Source organism: Myxocyprinus asiaticus, chromosome 29, assembly GCF_019703515.2.
Source record: "Myxocyprinus asiaticus isolate MX2 ecotype Aquarium Trade chromosome 29, UBuf_Myxa_2, whole genome shotgun sequence".
NCBI classification, from domain to species: Eukaryota; Metazoa; Chordata; class Actinopteri; order Cypriniformes; family Catostomidae; genus Myxocyprinus; species Myxocyprinus asiaticus.
In genome coordinates this window covers 34,881,086-34,900,289 of record NC_059372.1, presented here as the reverse complement: position 1 = coordinate 34,900,289, position 19,204 = coordinate 34,881,086, and the positions used below count along the sequence as shown (strand labels likewise).

Below are 19,204 nucleotides of genomic sequence, written 5' to 3'. Positions count from 1 at the left end.
GTGAGGGCGTCAATGTCTAGTCGAGACATTTATACCCCAATGCCTCATGCAACTCTTTGCCTTCACAGCTGCGAGTCTGTAGGAAGCCATGACGGTAATGACGAAGTCTCCTGTTTGTTTGTTCTTCTGAAGGGCTGTACCGCTCTATTCCCCTGTGAAGGTTAGAAAACTCAGAAGAGCGAAAGGACACATTTGCACCTGAGGTTTTAGTGACCCTGTGTCTACATCTACACATGACTCACAGAACATGCTGTACATACAGCAAACACTAACACAGCAAAATAACAGCTGCAATGTGCTTCTGAGCAATTTTTTAGGTTCCTAGAAGTGGGTTCATTTGTAAACATTTTCAGGAAGTTCTCATTAAATTACCATACATAAGGAATAGAATGAAAATTCTGTAATTATTGACTCACCCTTGTCATTTCAAACCTGTATGTTTAGTGAATAACAGCTTCAAAACAACCAACTGGCTTCAGAAAACTTGGAATATAGTGTCTCTTTTTATGTTCCACAGAAAAAAATCAACAGGTTTGGAACTTCATGAGGGTGAGTAAATGATGACAGAATATATATATATTTTTTGGGTGTACTAAGCTTTTAACACTGTATTTTTCCATCATACAGATGAAAACCACTGTCTTCTCTGAGCTGTTGTGATCTTCACACTGTCTGTATCTGTTCAGTTTGATGAATTGCCGACCAGCTCTTTGGAAAGTCTTGGGCACAAAATATTAGTTGTTTCTCCCTCTATATTTGCAGTTGTAATAATACTAAAACATAAACACACTTGACTTTTGTACAACTTGCTAGTAATCCCCTGCTTTAGCAATTCACAGCAAGACACAGCAAAAACATGACTATGTAGTGAAAATGTAACAGATGAGTATCATTTCTATTCATATTTTCTTTGAAACATTACACAAAACAGAAATAGAAAGATGCCGGAGAGCATATGAAACTGATGTGTTGTAAGGTTTCATTGTTTGCAATATCCCTAAGCAAAAGTCTTTTTCACAAAAGAGCATCCGATGCAGAGCTTAACTTAAGGCTGTTTCCCAGCAAAGAGGCTCCTACCGAGGACACGCAATCTGCTGAAGGAGTGATATTAGCATTCATCAAATCACTCCACAGCAGGGAAGGAGCGATAGAGACAGAAAAAGAGTTAGAAGTGAAGAGAAAGAGGAGGCGGTGCCCTGACACGTTTTTAAGAAGCAGATGCACTTCTTTTAACATATGAGTGGGGTGCATCTGTACAGAAAGACTTTTATGTGCAGAGGAACAGACAACTCAGGAACGGAGTCTTATATGTAGGGCTGTCAATTGAATGCATTAATTTAGTACAATTTACAGGTAAAAAAAATAATGCAATAAATAATAATACATTTAATTATGCTGGGTCAGGAAAACATTAATGTAATTACTGCTCAAATGTTTTCGAAAATCAGATGCACTATGCCTTTGGGACATTCATTCAAAGAAGTGAAAGAGTGCAATTTTGCTCTCAATACTGTTGTGTATGCGCACAGCTGTAGTACCAGTCCTGACCACTGGGGGTTGGGGGTTGTATTAAGAACATTCGAAAAACAGACTGATTTTAGCAGACAAAACATTCAACCTCCTGACGTCGATTTTACTGTGAGATCAGTCTGAAATTCTGCAGTCAGCCCAATCCCAGGTGTAACTACATGCAACACGCTCTGCCAAACCAACCACTTGCGATGCAAAGGACTGGGGTACGAGTCCTAAAGAGCATTCAAATCGAGGCGTGAGCCAAAAGTGTCATAGAAGCACCACAAAATTATGTGGTTGATTTAGCAATTGTATTTTTTATCTCACATTTGCTTTTTTTGACACTATCGGTAAGGTCTAGGTTTAAGGTCTAGGGTAAAGAGGTAGGTTTTGTTGATTTAAAACTTGATAGAATATTAACCTGAAAACATGGGAGAAAATTGAACTCACTTTTAGTGCCACACAGTGAACATTTCAACTTAGAACATCCGAGGCTCTGATAAATAAAGATCGAAACAGCTGAGCAATTGTATAGTGTTTGCGAACATTCGGACACCACCAACACTGCTAGGGCCGTTTAAACGTTTAGAGGAGCATTTAAATTTGAGATACATGCTTTCCTGTCAACAGACTACATGTAAAACATTAACCAATGTGACATTAAAATTTGATGTTCTATGAATTGATTCAGTAAAAGAAGCTGTTTTACCATTCGGTGATGATTTAAAGTAATATATATGCAATATATAATGTGTAATTTGTCCTGTTTACATTCTACATTCATGGCGCTAATGCTAACGCTAACCCACTACACATGGCCATTATATGCACCGGTTACCACCTGTTATTGGATTTTATGATCAATTTTGTGAAAAGAATCCACGTAAGATCATTAAAAGGGGTTTAATGCTTTTTTTTTTTAAAAAAGAAATACATTGAAACTTTGCTCTCCAGTGTGTTCATGCTCACTGATCTCGACTGAGTGAAAAATTTACCAGAAAAAGATACTGGTGTCAAAGTAGGTGAAGCACCAGGTTACACCCACCAATTCATTGACCAATGGCAGTAAGTTCTGAAGTTTTCCTGAATGTTTGCGCTGGCAAGCTGTTTCGAACCACTGCAACAAAACTCAGATTTTGCTATAAGTATACTGGCACCTTAAAAGTGCACTCAGTAACTTTTGTCTTTGTGTCATTTTGGACTTACACTGACACCTAGCGGCTTGGATGCAGCATAATTTAAGATCAATAGTTTTCAGTTTCAGATATCATTGTAGAAATGTAGTATTTACAGTCAGCCACGATTACTTTAATCAATGAGTGAAAGTGTCAAATAACAGGATGGTTACTGATATTAAGTGAGTAATATTCGGCTAGTCATGTGATATGCGGACCCTCTCCATGTAGAGTAAAACAGCTTTTATAAGGTTACTCATATGACTGGAGTCTTTATTAATGTGAGAGCTCATGATTTCCTTCATATATTGCAAAATTACAATACATGTCTTTAGGAGTTAACCTTTTTTAATGAAGAAAAAATTACTGAGTGCACCTTTAAGGAACCAAGTAATATCATGAACTGATTCAGTAAAAGCTACCTGGGTAGCTCAGTGGTAAATGATGCTGGCTACCACCACTGGAGTTCGCTAGTTCGAATCCCAGGGCGTGCTGAATGACTCCAGCCAGGTCTCCTAAGCAACCAAATTGGCCCGGTTGCTAGGGAGGGTAGAGTCACATGGGGTAACCTCCTCGTGGTTGCTATAATGTGGTTCATTCTCAGTGGGGCGCGTGGTGAGTTGTGCGTGGATGCCGTGGAGGGGCTCGAGGAACACGTGTGGAGATAATGAGCCGCCATGATAATTAAGGCTCAGCCAATCACCAATCAGTGGGGCGTGTGGTGAGTTGTGCGTGGATGCCGTGGTGGATGGTGTGAAGCCTCCACACGCGCTATGTCTCCGTTGCAATGCGCTCAACAAGCCATGTGATATGATATGTGGGTTGACGGTCTCAGCCGCAGAGGTAACTGAGATTCATCCTCCGCCACCCAGGTTGATTCGAATCACTACACGACCACGAGGACTTAAAAGCACATTGGGAATTGGGCATTCCAAATTGGGTGAAAAAGGGGAAAAAAATCCACCCCCCACCAAAAAATATCATTTTGCAAAAATGTCACAACAGTCACATAATTTAAATGAGATCAGGCTGCCTAATACTGGCAAACCTGAATGCAATATGGATTGCTGTGGACTGTAGGCCAGTGATAGGCTTATGTTCAATTAAATTGAAATAAAACAAATACTGTAATGACTTCTAAAGCCACTTTTGTAATGTCTAATCATGCATAAATGCTTTCGCCTCCCACAATAATGTTTTAATTAACTTAATTTTGGGGCTTTTCTCAGCAAAATTGATTTATGTGATTATTTGCGATGAATTTGATTAATTAATCAGCGTATTATGTAATTAATTAATGTAATCAAGTAATCTGTGTTTGTGTATGTGTTCATACACCTCTGACTCTCCAAACAAACACACACATACACACACACAGATCTTCTGTGTGTTGGGTGTCAGAGGTGAGAACACACACACACACACACACACACACACCAATTAGATACTCCAAAATGGATTACATTTTATTAATTTAAAAACAGCCTTAATTATATGTAAAAATGTTTACTGTAAAAGTGTTTGTGTGTGTGTTTCTTACCTCTGACACCCCACACACACCAGTACGATGAGGATGGTGACGACAAAGGCAGAGGCCGCAGCGATGGCCCCCAGTATCAGCACCTTAGGGAGATCTGAAACCATCCCACTGAGCAGCACAGACACACATACACACAAACTTCCTGTCGTATGGCTCTTTCAATTCACCTACAGAAAGAGAGAGAGAAACAGAAAAATCATAAGTTATCTTAAGGTTAGAATGAAGCAGTGGCGAATTCTCAGGGCCAGCAAAGCCTTCTCTGCCAGCCTAACATGCCAAATAAATAAATATTTTTCATCCTTTCATTCTCAATCACCTTTTTGCCTATGTATTTTTACATATGTAATTTGAAAGCGAAGAGCGCAAGATCGTCCTTACTGGCGCTATCGCCGTTGAGAAAGAGATCCTTATGGATTTAAAAACACAAGATGTTCTGCATGACTGTGTGATTGTTTAATTTATTAAACAGGAAAGGAGGACTGATTTTCACTTCAAGCAAATTGGAAAGTGCTTTTTGCATTGTTATAGCAACACCAGGAGTTTTCTAAGTGTAAATTAGGCTGCTTGTGTCGGATCAAGTCAGTGTCGGATCAAGTTTTGAAAAGTAGTGCTGTGTTCCATTCAACTCGGAAAGTCGGATTTTACAACTTCCCACTAGGAAAAGTGCAGTGCAATGCATCTCTAAATCAGAATTACAACTTGTAGGCTCGTGCAGAAATTCTCAACTCTGATTTCGCCGAGATGCAGGGGCATGATGTCACACAAACATGTCGACACTCAGGGAGCTATACAAAGTAAGTGATTACGGATTACGAAGGTTACGGTACATAGAGATTTTTAATTCCAATATTTAGTGGAAAAACCTTTATCAACCAATACACCTATGCAGCCAGAGAAAATGTAATTTTGAAAATCCACTTTAAGTGTGGTTTTCAAGTTTTTTAAAATAGCCTTCTACAAATAGCTCTTAACTTTAGCTAAAAGTGTCTCAAATCACCTGCTTCTTCGTGTTGGTTGAACATTAGACACAGTCATGGTGGTGCTTTTTAATCTGTCACTGTGTACAGTAATGCAAGGGATTTAATCTGAAGTTTAATATTAGTTGCTGAAGTGTGTCTTTGGGGAAAATATTAACCAACAGGCAAAGCTAAGCTAACCATGGCTAAGCTAAAACACAGCTCTCAGTCAGTATTCAGTCATGAAGATAAACACAGTGATTCAGTGTGGTGTTTTCTTCGAATATCTCTCTTCCAGTTCCCAATGAAGATTTAATGATCTATCAGTGAAGAGATAATTCAGCTATTAGGAGTCTGAAAGTGATGTTTACTGATTTCACTAAAGAAAAAGTAGGCTACCATGGTTACATCATGTTATTTTTTTCAAGATATTTATCATAGAAATGCCTTGGCCTTTTGGATATAGGTATGGTAATACCATTGTGTTTTGAAATGCACCATGGCAATACCATGTTTTTGTTACATCTACCATGGTAACTACATGGTATTCTATGAAATAAATGAACATGCTATTCATTAAATAATGTGTATATTTAAGTACTGTGGTATTATGGTATTGCGGCACTGCTAATATTATTGGCTCCTGTATGATAAATTGCTTGTTTTTCCCCATTTGTAAGTCACTTTGGATAAAAGCGTCTGCTAAATCAGGGCTCTTCAGTGCGAGCAGTGAAAATTACTGCGTGCGCCTGTGGAAAATTATTTGGGCACACTGGTGTGAGTGACAGCTGATCTAACACCCGCATTTATGAACTTATACTGTAGCCTAGCATCAGAATAAAAACTCCCTAATGCATGAAATCTCATATACAAAGTACTTTTAAAAGTGGCGCGTTAGTTATTTTTGCATTAGAAATGCCGTTTTCTCACTCTCACTTGGCTGCAAGAGCTCTCCTCTCTCTATCAAACGCACGCAGAGACCGAGAGAGAGTGAAGCCGCATAGGCAGATATACCATGTAAAGATGGTTTATGTAGAGTTTCTTGCTCATTTTGTTTTTTTAAATGACATCATTTTGAATTATGACAGATTGATGGTTGTCTTAAAAACATGGCGCTAAAGTGCAATCTTGATTGAAACAGCAAGATGCTGAGCAATGGTCAAAGACCTCCGTCTAGAGCAGGTTTTCATAGAAAAACAATGAAAAGAAAACAGCATATATGGACGCCAAAATGCATCTTCAACATAACTGTGAGGTAGTTTATATGCACGTCATAAGAAATATATTGTTCACAAATTTTATAACTTTCATGAATAACATTCATTGTCACAGCATCCGCCATCCTATTCGCCCCGTCGACGTTTGCCAGAGGACATGCATGTAAACGCTTTCAGCAGGAGAGTGAGTTCCATTCCGAAGGGTTCATCCCTATGCCCTAATCCCTTCAGAGGGTTTGCCCTCCAGAGAGAGAGCTTCCAAGGGTTGAAGGGTGTAGGGCTCAAAAATATCAGTCATTCGGAATGCACTTCAGCGTCATCTATCCAAGCCAAAGGAGCTGCTGCCGTCGAACAAGGCTGACGCTAATAACATCACCTGCACCTAATCAGAAATATTTACACATGATTTTGCATCACTAACTGCTTTCAGAGGAGAAACTGAAAATAAATAATATAAATCTTTATGACTTCATGAAAAATTTAAGCTTCATGTTTAAAAATGTGTATTTTATTTATTTTAATAAAAAAGAAACCAATAAACAAATGTAAAGTGCATTTATTAAATAAATAAAATGGCACTTTGTATTATTAGTTTATTTAAACTCCTTTAGAATAACTGATCAAGTGAATTTACATTAAAATAACACAAGCATTAACTGGTTTCAAACAAAGCCAGGGGTTTAAAATTATTTTTAAAAGTTAATTATAATAATAAAAAGTTTTATAGACTATGAAGATAAAGGGATGCCACATGTTTTTGTTTATAGAAACAGATTGCAGTTGGAGCTGGTTTAATTTACAGTAGATTACACTTGGCAAACCTCCATATTTCTGATGTATGTTCCGATTCCGATCCGCTTGGCAGTGAAGAGTCCATCTGTTGAACCCTGCGGAAACGCCCGTTTTGAAGGGCCCTTCGAAGCAGCTGTTTATAAGCCCTTCGGTTTGGAATGACCTTCAACATGGCGGCCACAATCGTTCCCCCTTCGAAGTGCCCTTTGGAGGCGGATTTATCCTGTTTGATACGCAAGGATAAACACGGAGACTGTGCGCAACAGCGAAATCTGTCCGTGTAGCGCATGTTCATAGAGTAAAAACATTCTCTTAAATGTGTGTATCTGTTAATGTTTATGAGTACACTAGCATATACACTCACTGAGCACTTTAATAGGAACACTATGGTCTTAATAAAGTGCCCTTTTTCTGTTGTAGCCCATCCACCTTAAGTTTCAACGTATTGTGCATTCTGAGATGCTATTCTGCTCACTACAATTGTACAGAGTGGTTATCTGAGTTACCATAGCCTTTCTGACAATTCAAACCAGTCTGGCCATTCTCCATTGACCTTTCTAATTAACAAAGCAATTCCGTCCGCAGAACTGCCGCTCACTGGATGTTTTTTGTTTCTGGCACCATTCGGAGGAAATTCTAGAGACTGTTGTTTATGAAAATCCCAGGAGATCAGCAGTTACAGAAATACTCAAACCAGCCCGTCTGGCACCAACAATCATGCCATGGTCGAAATCATTGAGATCACATTTTTTCCCCATTCTGACGGTTGATGTGAACATTAACTGAAACTCCTGACCCGTATCTGCATGATTTCATTCATTGCAATGCTGCCACATGATTGGCTGATTAGATAATCGCATGAATAAGTAGGTGTACAGATCTTCCTAATAAAGTGCTCAGTGAGCTCCAGTTTTATAATAATAGCTGACTCATAGCAAGGTTTCAAGATTTCAAGGGGTCTTTAAATAACCAACATCTCAAGATTTTAGCTGAATTACTCAAATGCTTTTTTTTTTTTTTTTTTGGCTAGTATTTTTTTTTTTTTAAAGAAACAGCACCTGGAAAATTGTCATTATGCCTTAAAAAATGCCAGCCTGGCATATGAAGAAATCTGTCATTGCATGTGTATGTTTGTGAGCACATATATAATACTATAGAGAGCAGTGATGATGGAAGTGAAGCAAGCTGGACTCTCTTGCCATTACACATGGGATTTCATATCAGTTTTTCAAGATGGTCGAGCTTTTCCCTCTAAACACACACACAAAATAACACACATGCAGCCAGGGGAGAAATATGGCCAAAGCTAAGGATTAGGTTGAGAAAGAGAGAGAGAGAGAGAGAGAGAGAGAGAGAGAGAGAGAGAGGGAGGCAAAGACAGAGCGGGATATGACAAAAGACTGGCTATGGAAAGGAGGTCATGAAAACCAAATAGCGCTCACCATTTTTTATGATTGTGCATCTGGGGGTATGAATTGCGTGTGTGTGTGTTTACAAAATAAACCTTGGTGTGGGATAAATGTTGTTTTCGTGTTCTTGGAGATATTATTGCATCCTTCTACCACCCCAAAAATTCAAAACCATGTTTATCTCTTTACCTCTCGCTTTCTCTCTCTCTCTCTCTCTCTCTCTCTCTCTCTCTCTCTCTCTCTCTACTCTGTCTGATGCTGCGGTCAGCACATTTTGTAAATATTCTGTAGGATCCAGAAAGATCTGCGGGTAAAAAAAGAAGAGAACTAAATGAGGGCACGCAAATGAGGAGAATATGGAATACATTAGTAGAGATACGAGAGACAGTTTTAGGCATTTGGAGGACTCTTTAAACAGTTCTTTAGCAGGGAAAGTATTCAGAGGAGTGTGATGTTTAGTGGTTCCCCATGGGAAGGTTTCTCTAGCAACAATTCGTACATCTCTGTTGTTCCCACCTCTCACCATAGCAGCACTGATGAATGCACAAACGCAACATATAAATAAACGCACACACACGTACATGTTGGTTTCACTACATTAGTGAGGATATCTAACAGATGCAATGGTGTTTCCATGGAGGTAATGGTATCTGCCGTACCAAAACCCAAGCCCCTTAACTCAACCTTTACAGAAACCTTTGATGTCAATAGATTTAAAGTAAAACATGATTTGACTGATTAAGTAGTGTGAACCATTTCAAATGTCCTCACAAATCGGTTTTCAACACGCTGTACTACATTTGAGGAGACTATATAAGTTTGGCCCTCACAAGTATAGCCAAACCTGTACACATAAACACACATGGGGACATACCATGATCTTCAATTGTTTTTATATAAATCTAATTAAAATGAATATAACTAACTGTAACCCACACATTAGCCCTACCCCTTAAAGAACACATTTAGCATTTTTAGCATTAACAAAAATATTATTTATTTTATATATGAATTGATTTTCCAATTGAGGACATACCCGAATGTTCCCGAAGGGAGGTTTTCTCAAATTTAGATCACTCCTGTGAATAAATTTGTCCTAACTGACAGCATCTAAAACATAAACATTTTACGTATGTACAGTTTTAGAAAAAAAAAATTACAAATTCTTTATATTATATATATATATATATATATATATATATATATATATATATATATATATATATATATATATATATATATATTTTTTTTTTTTTTTTTTTTTTTTACTATTTCATAGATATTTTAGATCCCTTAAACATAACCCTAAACCTAACCACTTTTCAACAATATAAAAAACTTAAAAGGGAGATAAATATACAATGACATTAATTTTAGTTATAATATACTATTAGATGGAAATTTCTTTTGCAGATAATTCAACCCCTACCCCTAAACCTAACCCTAAACATTTCTTGACAATATAAATTTGACTGATGGAGACGAAAAGATCTTTGAATAAAGAATTACATTTGGGTCTGTTCCTCACACAAAGCTATCATATGGGTTCTGAAGACTTGGATTATATTGCACAAATAAAATGGATTACATTTATGTTTGTTTTATGGAACTTTATGGGAGGTTTGAGCCACAGCATATTCAGAACTCCTTTTGTGGTCCAAAAATGTAATAACTAAATAATGAGTAAGGGATTACTGAAACTTTTATTCATTTTAACATTTTAAAGTTTAGTGTTGGTTAACTTGAAAACGGCACCAGAAATCACAGAACAGAATGAAACCATTATAATGTCAAATAAGGTGAATGCGTCAACTCTGTTAAATAAATGTGATGGCACTGAACATTTAATTAATCTCACTGATTATAAATACAATAAAATCATCCGATTCATTCAATGAATTCAATATTCATGGATTAGATAAGGATTTGTAAACTTTTGTACATCTCTAAAGTTGTTCCTATGTCAAAATATTTTTGTTTTTGATGCTGTCAATATGTCATGAATGTCTTTGAATGAATGTTTGAATGTCTTTGCAAACATAAGTTAATGTACGTGTGCTAAAACCACACTTTACGTAAAAATATCTATACGAATACACGTGATATCACGTTGTACACACACACACACACACACACACATTTATACACACTGTATCTGATTAGGCTTGTAATTGTACATATCTATGCACAGAGGAAATGGCAAATTTGCAAAGTGTAGCAAAGCCATATGCATTTTCTCTGAATTACCACAAGATTTCTTTAACTCTTCAACCTGCCTGACCTGCACTCTCAGCACATTAAATGCATCATATAAAAAAATACAACCACAAAAAAACTAGGCCTAGACATAGAGGTTTGGAGTATAAAGAACGACCTAATTTAGATCGAAATAAACTACAATGATTCTTTATGACAAGTGTTTTCATTACAATATATTGCTTTATTTGCAAGCCAACAAGCTTCTGCAGCCAGTCCTGCAGGTGAATACACACATCACTACTAAATAACATCCTGGCTGCCTTTGCGTGCTGTACCAACACAGTCCCTTAAGGCAAACACAATCTAATTCTTGTCATACAAATATGCACACACACACACGCTGCATCATTATAATCACATTTTGAAACAACACACAGGGATGAGCTGTTCCCTCCCTGCCCAAACCTGCCTCCTATCCTCTAATGGCTCGTGGAAAGACCCAAAGCTCCTTTCAACTTCACGACAGGATTAGGGCCTGCCACAATTTCCCTAATTGTGGCCAGGAATACAAGCTGAATGTGATGGGTTTGCCCTAACCATGTGTATATTCACACAACACAAATAGTCTAGATTATACACATATTTTTGGAGACAACAGGCTTTGACACACAATATTTATTTTAATGACTTACCAGAGAAACAGGGAGGACTGATATTGTAGTCTATTCTTCTTTATTTAAGTAAATATGCACTAAAGTCAATACTAGGAAGAAAAAATGCAAAGCAGAGGACAGTGCTTTGTTGTCTCAAACATGCTCAATTTTAATCTGGCTGATTACTACTACGTTGAACCTGTTGCTATGTGTGAGATCCTAAAATTAACATTTTGCTATTTTTATAATAGCACAATGTATACAGTTTAGCTTGTGTTCTATTTTTAATCTTTGAAAATACTGTAGAAAGAACACAGACATCTTTAAGCATACAATATTTTGTTTTTGCAATTATCTTTGGTGGAGGTAAAAAATGTAAATAACATTATATATAAAACTAATGTATATTACCATAAAAATAATTGCGCATACTTTTTCACATTTTCTTTAATTTATTATAACAAAATAAGAGCTCTGTTCCAAACCTCAGTGAGCTACCTAACTAGAAAGCATTTTAAGGCATCATTATTTATTTCTACTATAAATCTACTATACATTTTGCAGAATTTATTGCACAAAAGCAATAATGATTTAAATTAGGGTGACATAAACAAAAAGGGTAGCAACATTAAATTTAACAAATTAATTCATAATAAATAAAACATACTAAATTGAAAATAAATTAATTTAAGCTAAATACTTTTACATAAAACACTTTTAACTGAGTCAAAAACATGGTTTGCTTAAAAAAATAAGATGCAGTGACTTTTACACATGTGATTAGGTGAATCGGTGAATTATTTATTGGAACTGGTTCATTTTCACTAAAAAGAATTGGACTACCCAAAGCTACATAGAAACGTATTGGTGAATCATTTGTTTAAACCGGTTCAATTATATGAACTGTCCGAACGAGCTGATTCACTAAAATGTTTGGGACTTCCCGTAAATTAGAGGGGACTGTTAAGGTAAGTGCGTAACGGTTTGCGTGGCTGTTGCATGTGCAACACAATGTGACATAAAGCAATGTAGTGTTTTAAAACAACTGTCATGTCTTACCATTACTCCAATGCTGAAAAGCACGCATCCTCCGTTGCTAGTTCTAAAGTGACGTTTTCGAACAAGCAAAGAAGGCTTGGGCTGTCTCAAAGCTACACGCTGAATCTGTGGCAGAAGAAAGTAGTTCCACTCACAAGAGTGTTTGTAGGGACGAAAACCAGAAAATGTCTTGATATAAACCCTGAACAATGTCTTAAGGTTTGGTAACCATTGAGGCGAATGGGCTACAACATCTGAAGACCACGTCGGGTTCCACTTTTGTCAGCCGTGGAACCCGACGTGGTCTTCTGCTCTTGTAGCTCATCTGCCTCAAGGTTCGACATGTTGTGCATTCTGAGATGCTATTCTGCTCACTACAATTGTACTGAGTGGTTATCTGAGTTATCGTAGCCTTTCTGTCAGCTCGAACTAGGCTGGCCATTCTCCGTTGACATCTCTCATCAACAAGGCATTTCCATCCACAGAACTGCCGCTCACTGGATGTTTTTTGTTTTTCGCACCATTCTGAGTAAACTCTAGAGACTGTTGTGTGTGAAAATCCCAGGAGATCAGCAGCTACAGAAATACTCAAACCAGCCCATCTGGCACCAACAATCATTCCATGGTCAAAATCACTGAGATCACAATTTTTCACCATTCTGATGGTTGATGTTTACATTAACTGAAGCTCCTGACCCGTATCTGAATGATTTTATGCACTGCACTGCTGCCACACAATTGGCTGATTAGATAATCGCATGAATAAGTACATGTACAGCTGTACCTAATAAAGTGATCGGTGAGTCCTTCTTGGTTGTTTTTACCATATTGTATGTCAGCCTAGCTATACACTATGTAGACCTATGTGTAATCTGGACTAGATAGGGAATAGTTTAATTTAAAGAACATTACTCAGATTTGTCCCCTGCCATGTCATTTACTCATCTGTGTTACCTGAAATAAAAATAAAAATTAAATATATTAATAGACTAAAATAAAATATAAAACTAAAATTAATTAATAGACTTCTAAATCCCTAAGAGTGACTCACAAACGATCTGAAGCATGGCTGCTGTCATCAATCCACATTAAAAATTATGTATTAGAATATTATTATGACATTGACCATTTAAAAAGGTATAGCCTGAACCAGGAGTCGATGCATTTTAATAATAATGTATTTTAATGCAATTATAAATATTATAATATTGACATTGACCTTTAAAAATGGTATCACCTGAATCAAGATAGTGTTTTTATTATTGTAAACTTATCTCTCATTTATCTCACTCAAACGAAACAACCCAATTACACCGGCGATAAAGGTTTTGACAACTCGAGTCTGTGTTCCCTAGCTTAAACTGGATGAATATAGTATTTTAAATGAATCTACTTCCCCAGGATATTGTTATAAACATGAGACTTGTCTGAAGAGTCAAGGAGGAGGTGTTGCTGCAATTTACAGTGAAGTTTTTGGTGTTATTCAGAGGACAAGATATAAGTTTAAGTCTTCTGAACTAATAATGTTTATAATGTGACACCATCAGATACAAATAAAAAATCTCTGTCATCTTTTGCCCTTGCTACAATATATAGATCACCTGGGCCGTATTCTGATGTCCTTGGTGAATTTGCACATTTTATATCAGACCTAGTAGTTTCTGTGGATAGAGCTTTAATTGTTGGTGATTAAACATTCACACAGATAATGAAAATGACACACTGGGATTAGCATTTATCGATATTCTCAATTTACTTGGAGTCAGACAAAATGTGACAGGACCAACTCATTGCCATAATCATACGCTAGATTTAATTCTGTCATATGTTGTTGATGTTGATACTATAGAAATTCTGCCGCAGAGCGATGACATCTCGGATCATTACCTTGTCTCTTGTAGGCTGCGATCAGCTAATGTCACTCAATCTACACCACGCTATCATTCAGGTAGAACTATTCTTTCGACCACTAAAGATAGCTTCATTAATAAACTTCCAGATTTATCTCATATACTCAGTAAGCCAAAAAGTCTAGAAGAACTTGATGTAAAATCAGAAAATATAAATGCACTCTTCTCTACCACTCTTGATAGTGTCGCCACCCTTCGATTAAAGAAAATTTAAGAAAAAATCCCGGCACCATGGTACAATGATCACACTCATGCTCTCAAGAGAGCAGCTCAGAAAATGGTGCGCAAGTGGAATACAAAATTAGAGGTATTTTGTGGTGCATGGAAGGATATTGTCTGTAGCTACAGACGGGCACTAATAGCTGCCAGGTCAGCATATTTTAGCAAACTCATACAAAATAACCACAACAATCCTCGGTGTTTAATCAGTACTGTGGCTAAATTGGTTAGAAATACAGCTTCGACTGAACTAGATATTCAATTGTAGTACAATAGTAATGACTTCATGAATTTCTTTACTGATAAAATTTAAATAAATCAAAATTGGAATTATGCAATCATCTGTCTCAGTACCTCAGAAAACAGTGTCTCATCATTTTCCTTACAAGCAACTTCAATCCTTCGCTGTCACAGGTCATGAAGAGCTAACAAAACTTATCGAAACATCAAAAGCCACAACATGTATGTTAGATCTAATCCCAACTAAGCTCTTAAAAGAGGTATTCCCTGTAATCTCAGAACCTCTTCTTAATATTATTAACTCCTCGCTATCCTTAGGACATGTCCCAAGAAACTTTAGTTTTTTTTAAAGAGTAACCACCTATCAGAGCATTCTGACAGTAAATTAAATAGTGAATTTTCAACATGATCACAATAGAAACTCATCATTTTGCAATCGAATGTTCCAGTACCCTGACATCGACCCCATTCTGCCAAGTTACTGAAAAGTGGCATCTCCCATCAGACATTTCTGCATCAGTTCAAATATATTTACCTTTTCCTGTCTCACTAGTGATAGCGTGTCTCGCAAGCAGCCTCAAAACACAGGCTCTGGTTCCGTGGAAAACAAGAAGTAATTGTGTTGAGTGTTAAATTTGTCCTACACTGATGGTTAGGATAAGGGCTGGGGTTTTGGGTTAGGGGTAAAGTTAATAAAATATGCATTCTTGTTGACTATTACAACATTTACAACTAAAAATAAAACACACTTTTGGTGCCACTCTATGGACATTTCATACGGAAACTGGAGCTCACATGTAACCATACAATCAAAAACACTTCCCGCTTTGGCCACTGGGGGCAGTGATTCAAATTTGGTAAGTAAGGACTGATTTTAGCTGAAAAACTTTAGACCTCCTGTCACCGAATTCACAGTGAGGTCAGTTTGGAATGTGCTATGATGTCACAAAGTTCTCTTTCTTTCTACTTCAAAGCTGCTGCTGCTGCTACTGCTGTTTTTGGGGGTGTCAGTGTCGAATCACATGCACCTTATCCCATGCGCTCATCACCATGCTTGCCATGCTAATATGACAGCTAAACTCAATCTGCGGGCATCATAGCCGACCCTAAGTGAGATTGAGGAAGTTCAATGCTTTGCTCATCCCTCTCTCCATCTCGCAGCTCGACATGCAGATAAATCACATTATGAGAGTGGAAAAGCCCTCAGTCCATGAAAAGCTACAAGTCCCTGTCTGACCTCGACATTTCAAAATGGGGTGAGTTATTGCTGTTGGGTTTTTCACAGACAAAACAGGCATTTAACACCTTCCCACTGTGACCCGTGGGTTTACAGGCACTGTAGAGTGGTTTACAAAGTTCCATCTGGACACTTTTTCATAACACTTTATAACATGTATGAATTCAATTCCCCTCATTCAGTACACAGTGGTGTCCTAGCAGAGAAATCATTGCAGTAGTTCATCACATTAACTATGAACATGTTCTACTGCATTTTCACTAGTAGAATTTAACAATGATCTGTCATTCACTCCTGTTCAAATTCTATAATTAATTTCTTACTAGTTGGAATTCCAAATACACAGATCGGCTATGTACTTCCTAGTAAAAATGCTCATTTTTAATTATAGATATCTACAATTACACTATAGATATCTGAAATTAACATTGCAAGTAGTGAAAACCAAGTTCCAGATATCAAAAATTAGCAATTTACTATGTGTAATTCAGTTGTTGATATCAGGAATGGACATTTGTACTAGTAACAATGTTAATATTGATATAAAAAATGAACATTTCAGTTGGTAAGAATTACTTAGCTGAAATGTGTATTTGGAATTTCCACTAGTAAGAAATTAGTAATTGCGTTTTGAATAGGAATGAATGGCAGATTATTGTAAAATTTTACTAGCAAAAATGCAGTTCAATAATTATGTTATTTTACTAGTTAAAATTCTGTTTTTGATATAAAGGATGGGTATGTCCACGAATAATAACATATTTTTTTATATCAAGAATCAATGTTTTACTAGTGCATATATAATTACTTCTTTCAAAAATGAGTATTTTCACTAGTAGTAATTCAGTTTCTGAAACCATAATTAGCATTTTACTAGTGAAAATTTAATTATAGATATCTATAATTCATATCCAGAACATGATTAAAAGTCAAATTAGCTTGCCATACATCTTGTGTGCTTCAATTTAAGCAAATAAATTGTGCAAAATCTAAAACATGTCAGTAACACTTTGCAAATAAGGTAAACAGTTAACAATGAACAATATTTTTACAGCATTTATTAATCTTGGTTAATGTTCATTTCAACATATACTAATACATTTTTAAAATCAAAAGTTGCATATGTTAACAATAGTTAATGCACTATTAATTAACATGAACTAACAATGAACAATTGTATTTTTATTTACTAACATTAACAAAGATTAATAAATGCTGTAAAAAAATATATTGTTCACTGTTAGTTCATGCTACTTAATGCATTTACTATTGTTAACAAATGGAACCTTATTGTAAAGTGTTAACCCAAATTTATTATTTATTTTACATTATAACGTATCTTTGTTTAAATTTTTTCACAATCCTACAAATGTAATTTTTTTTCCAGATTTCCAATGTGGTCTCAGACTTTGGACCCTACTCTATCTTTAACTTTTCGCAGCTTTTGACTGGAATTTATTTGAAGTTTACAGTCACTGTAGGCTAATATATCACTAAAAACGTATTGAGGTCTTCTCGAAAACAGCTTCAGGACAGTCTAATGCTTACAGTGTACAGTGTAGCAGAACACCCAAATGGGATTTTTACGATGCAGACTGAATTTGTCTTTACATGTCCTAATGTATCAAACGTCTGCTCAAAGCAGATTAGAATGATTTTAGTGCTTAACTTCAAATAAAGCATCTTAAGTAAACTAGTCTGTCCTGCTACATCTGAGGGTACACAATGCTTTAGCATACCAACCTATAATACTACTGCAGACTGTGAGAAAAAGCAACAGAAGTTCTCTCTCTCATCATTTGAAGGGTGTTGAGTTTGAGGCTGACAAATCCCTTCCCTATGCTCTCTGAGCACCAGATGAGTTCAGTGTCAATGGCGCATAAGCATGTGAGGGGTGGCAATCAGTTTGATCCTTGACTAATCTCTGTTTGTGCATCCCAGCGTAGTCCTGTATGGATTCCTGACCCCTCGACATCATTACAGAGTTTACACTGAGTGTAACGGCCACAGAGAGTGCAGTTACACTTTACAAGACACCAATATGTGCAGAGACAAGGAATCAATGAAAAAATTGTAATAAAAAAGGTTTATTGCCAGCAGATTTTAGTTTTTTAAACTCCATTTAAACAGTTATGAGTAGTTTAAACTCCTTCCATCAGTCAGTGCATGCTGTGTCAAGTGTTTTTGTTCTTAATAAAACAGACCTAGTATATATATATAGGTTAGAGCTGTGGTGCAATGATTAATCTGCTCCTGACATGTTGATCTTTTAAAAAAGGCCCGTTCTGTTTCATTCATTGCATTGTCTATTGTAACCACCTATCAGAGTGTTCTGACAGTAAATTAAATAGTGAATTTTCAACATGATCACAATAGAAACTCAACATTTTGCAATTGAATGTTCCAGTACCCTGACATCGACCCCATTCTGCCAAGTTACTGAAAAGTGGCATCTCCCATCAGACATTTCTGCATCAGTTCAAATATATTTACCTTTTCCTGTCTCACAACTGATAGTGTGTCTCGCAAGCAGCCTCAAAACACAGGCTCTGGTTCCGTGGAAACCAGGAACTAATTGCGTTGAGCATGATTCAAAGGTTACATTTTCCCTCTAAGATTACATTTGTACTACACTGATGGTTAGGTTAAGGGCTGGGGTCATCTAGAGACAATCATGACAAACATTTGCCTGATCTCATGAAATGTACAACATTTTTGCAAACCAAAATTACGTGCTTCATTACATGTTTGGCTGCAGTTTCCCAGTGAAATTTCCAGTGGGGCCAAGTGAAACAGTGTCATAATCAGATGAGGTATTAGATGGATGTTTTAATGAGTAAAACGTACCTTCCTAACCTAAAACTTTAGCCTAAACCTAATTGATCGTGTTCAAAAAGATAAATGAGAGGTGAACAATAAAAACATTCTCACCCTAAACATACACCTAAACCTAAAAGCAAATTTGACATTAAAAACAAATTTACTGAAACAACCCTGTCATTTCATGTCGCTTCTATGGCACTTTAGCTTAAATTTTGTTTTAAGTGACTTTTGCTTGGCTTGAGGCCCATTCTCCAAAGTCCAACACTCTATCAGGTGAGCTTCCG

General features: G+C 36.6%; 1 protein-coding gene across 1 annotated transcript in view; it reads right to left on the bottom strand.

Annotated features, from left to right (window-relative positions):
- Nucleotides 1-19,204, bottom strand: part of LOC127419958 (uncharacterized) — an 85,851-nt gene that overhangs the window by 22,699 nt on the left and 43,948 nt on the right. The window contains exon 2 of the mRNA XM_051661819.1: nucleotides 4,228-4,394. Within this exon, the coding sequence (XP_051517779.1) occupies nucleotides 4,228-4,331 (104 nt within the window). The 5' untranslated portion in view covers nucleotides 4,332-4,394. The remainder of the gene's footprint in view (nucleotides 1-4,227; nucleotides 4,395-19,204) is intronic.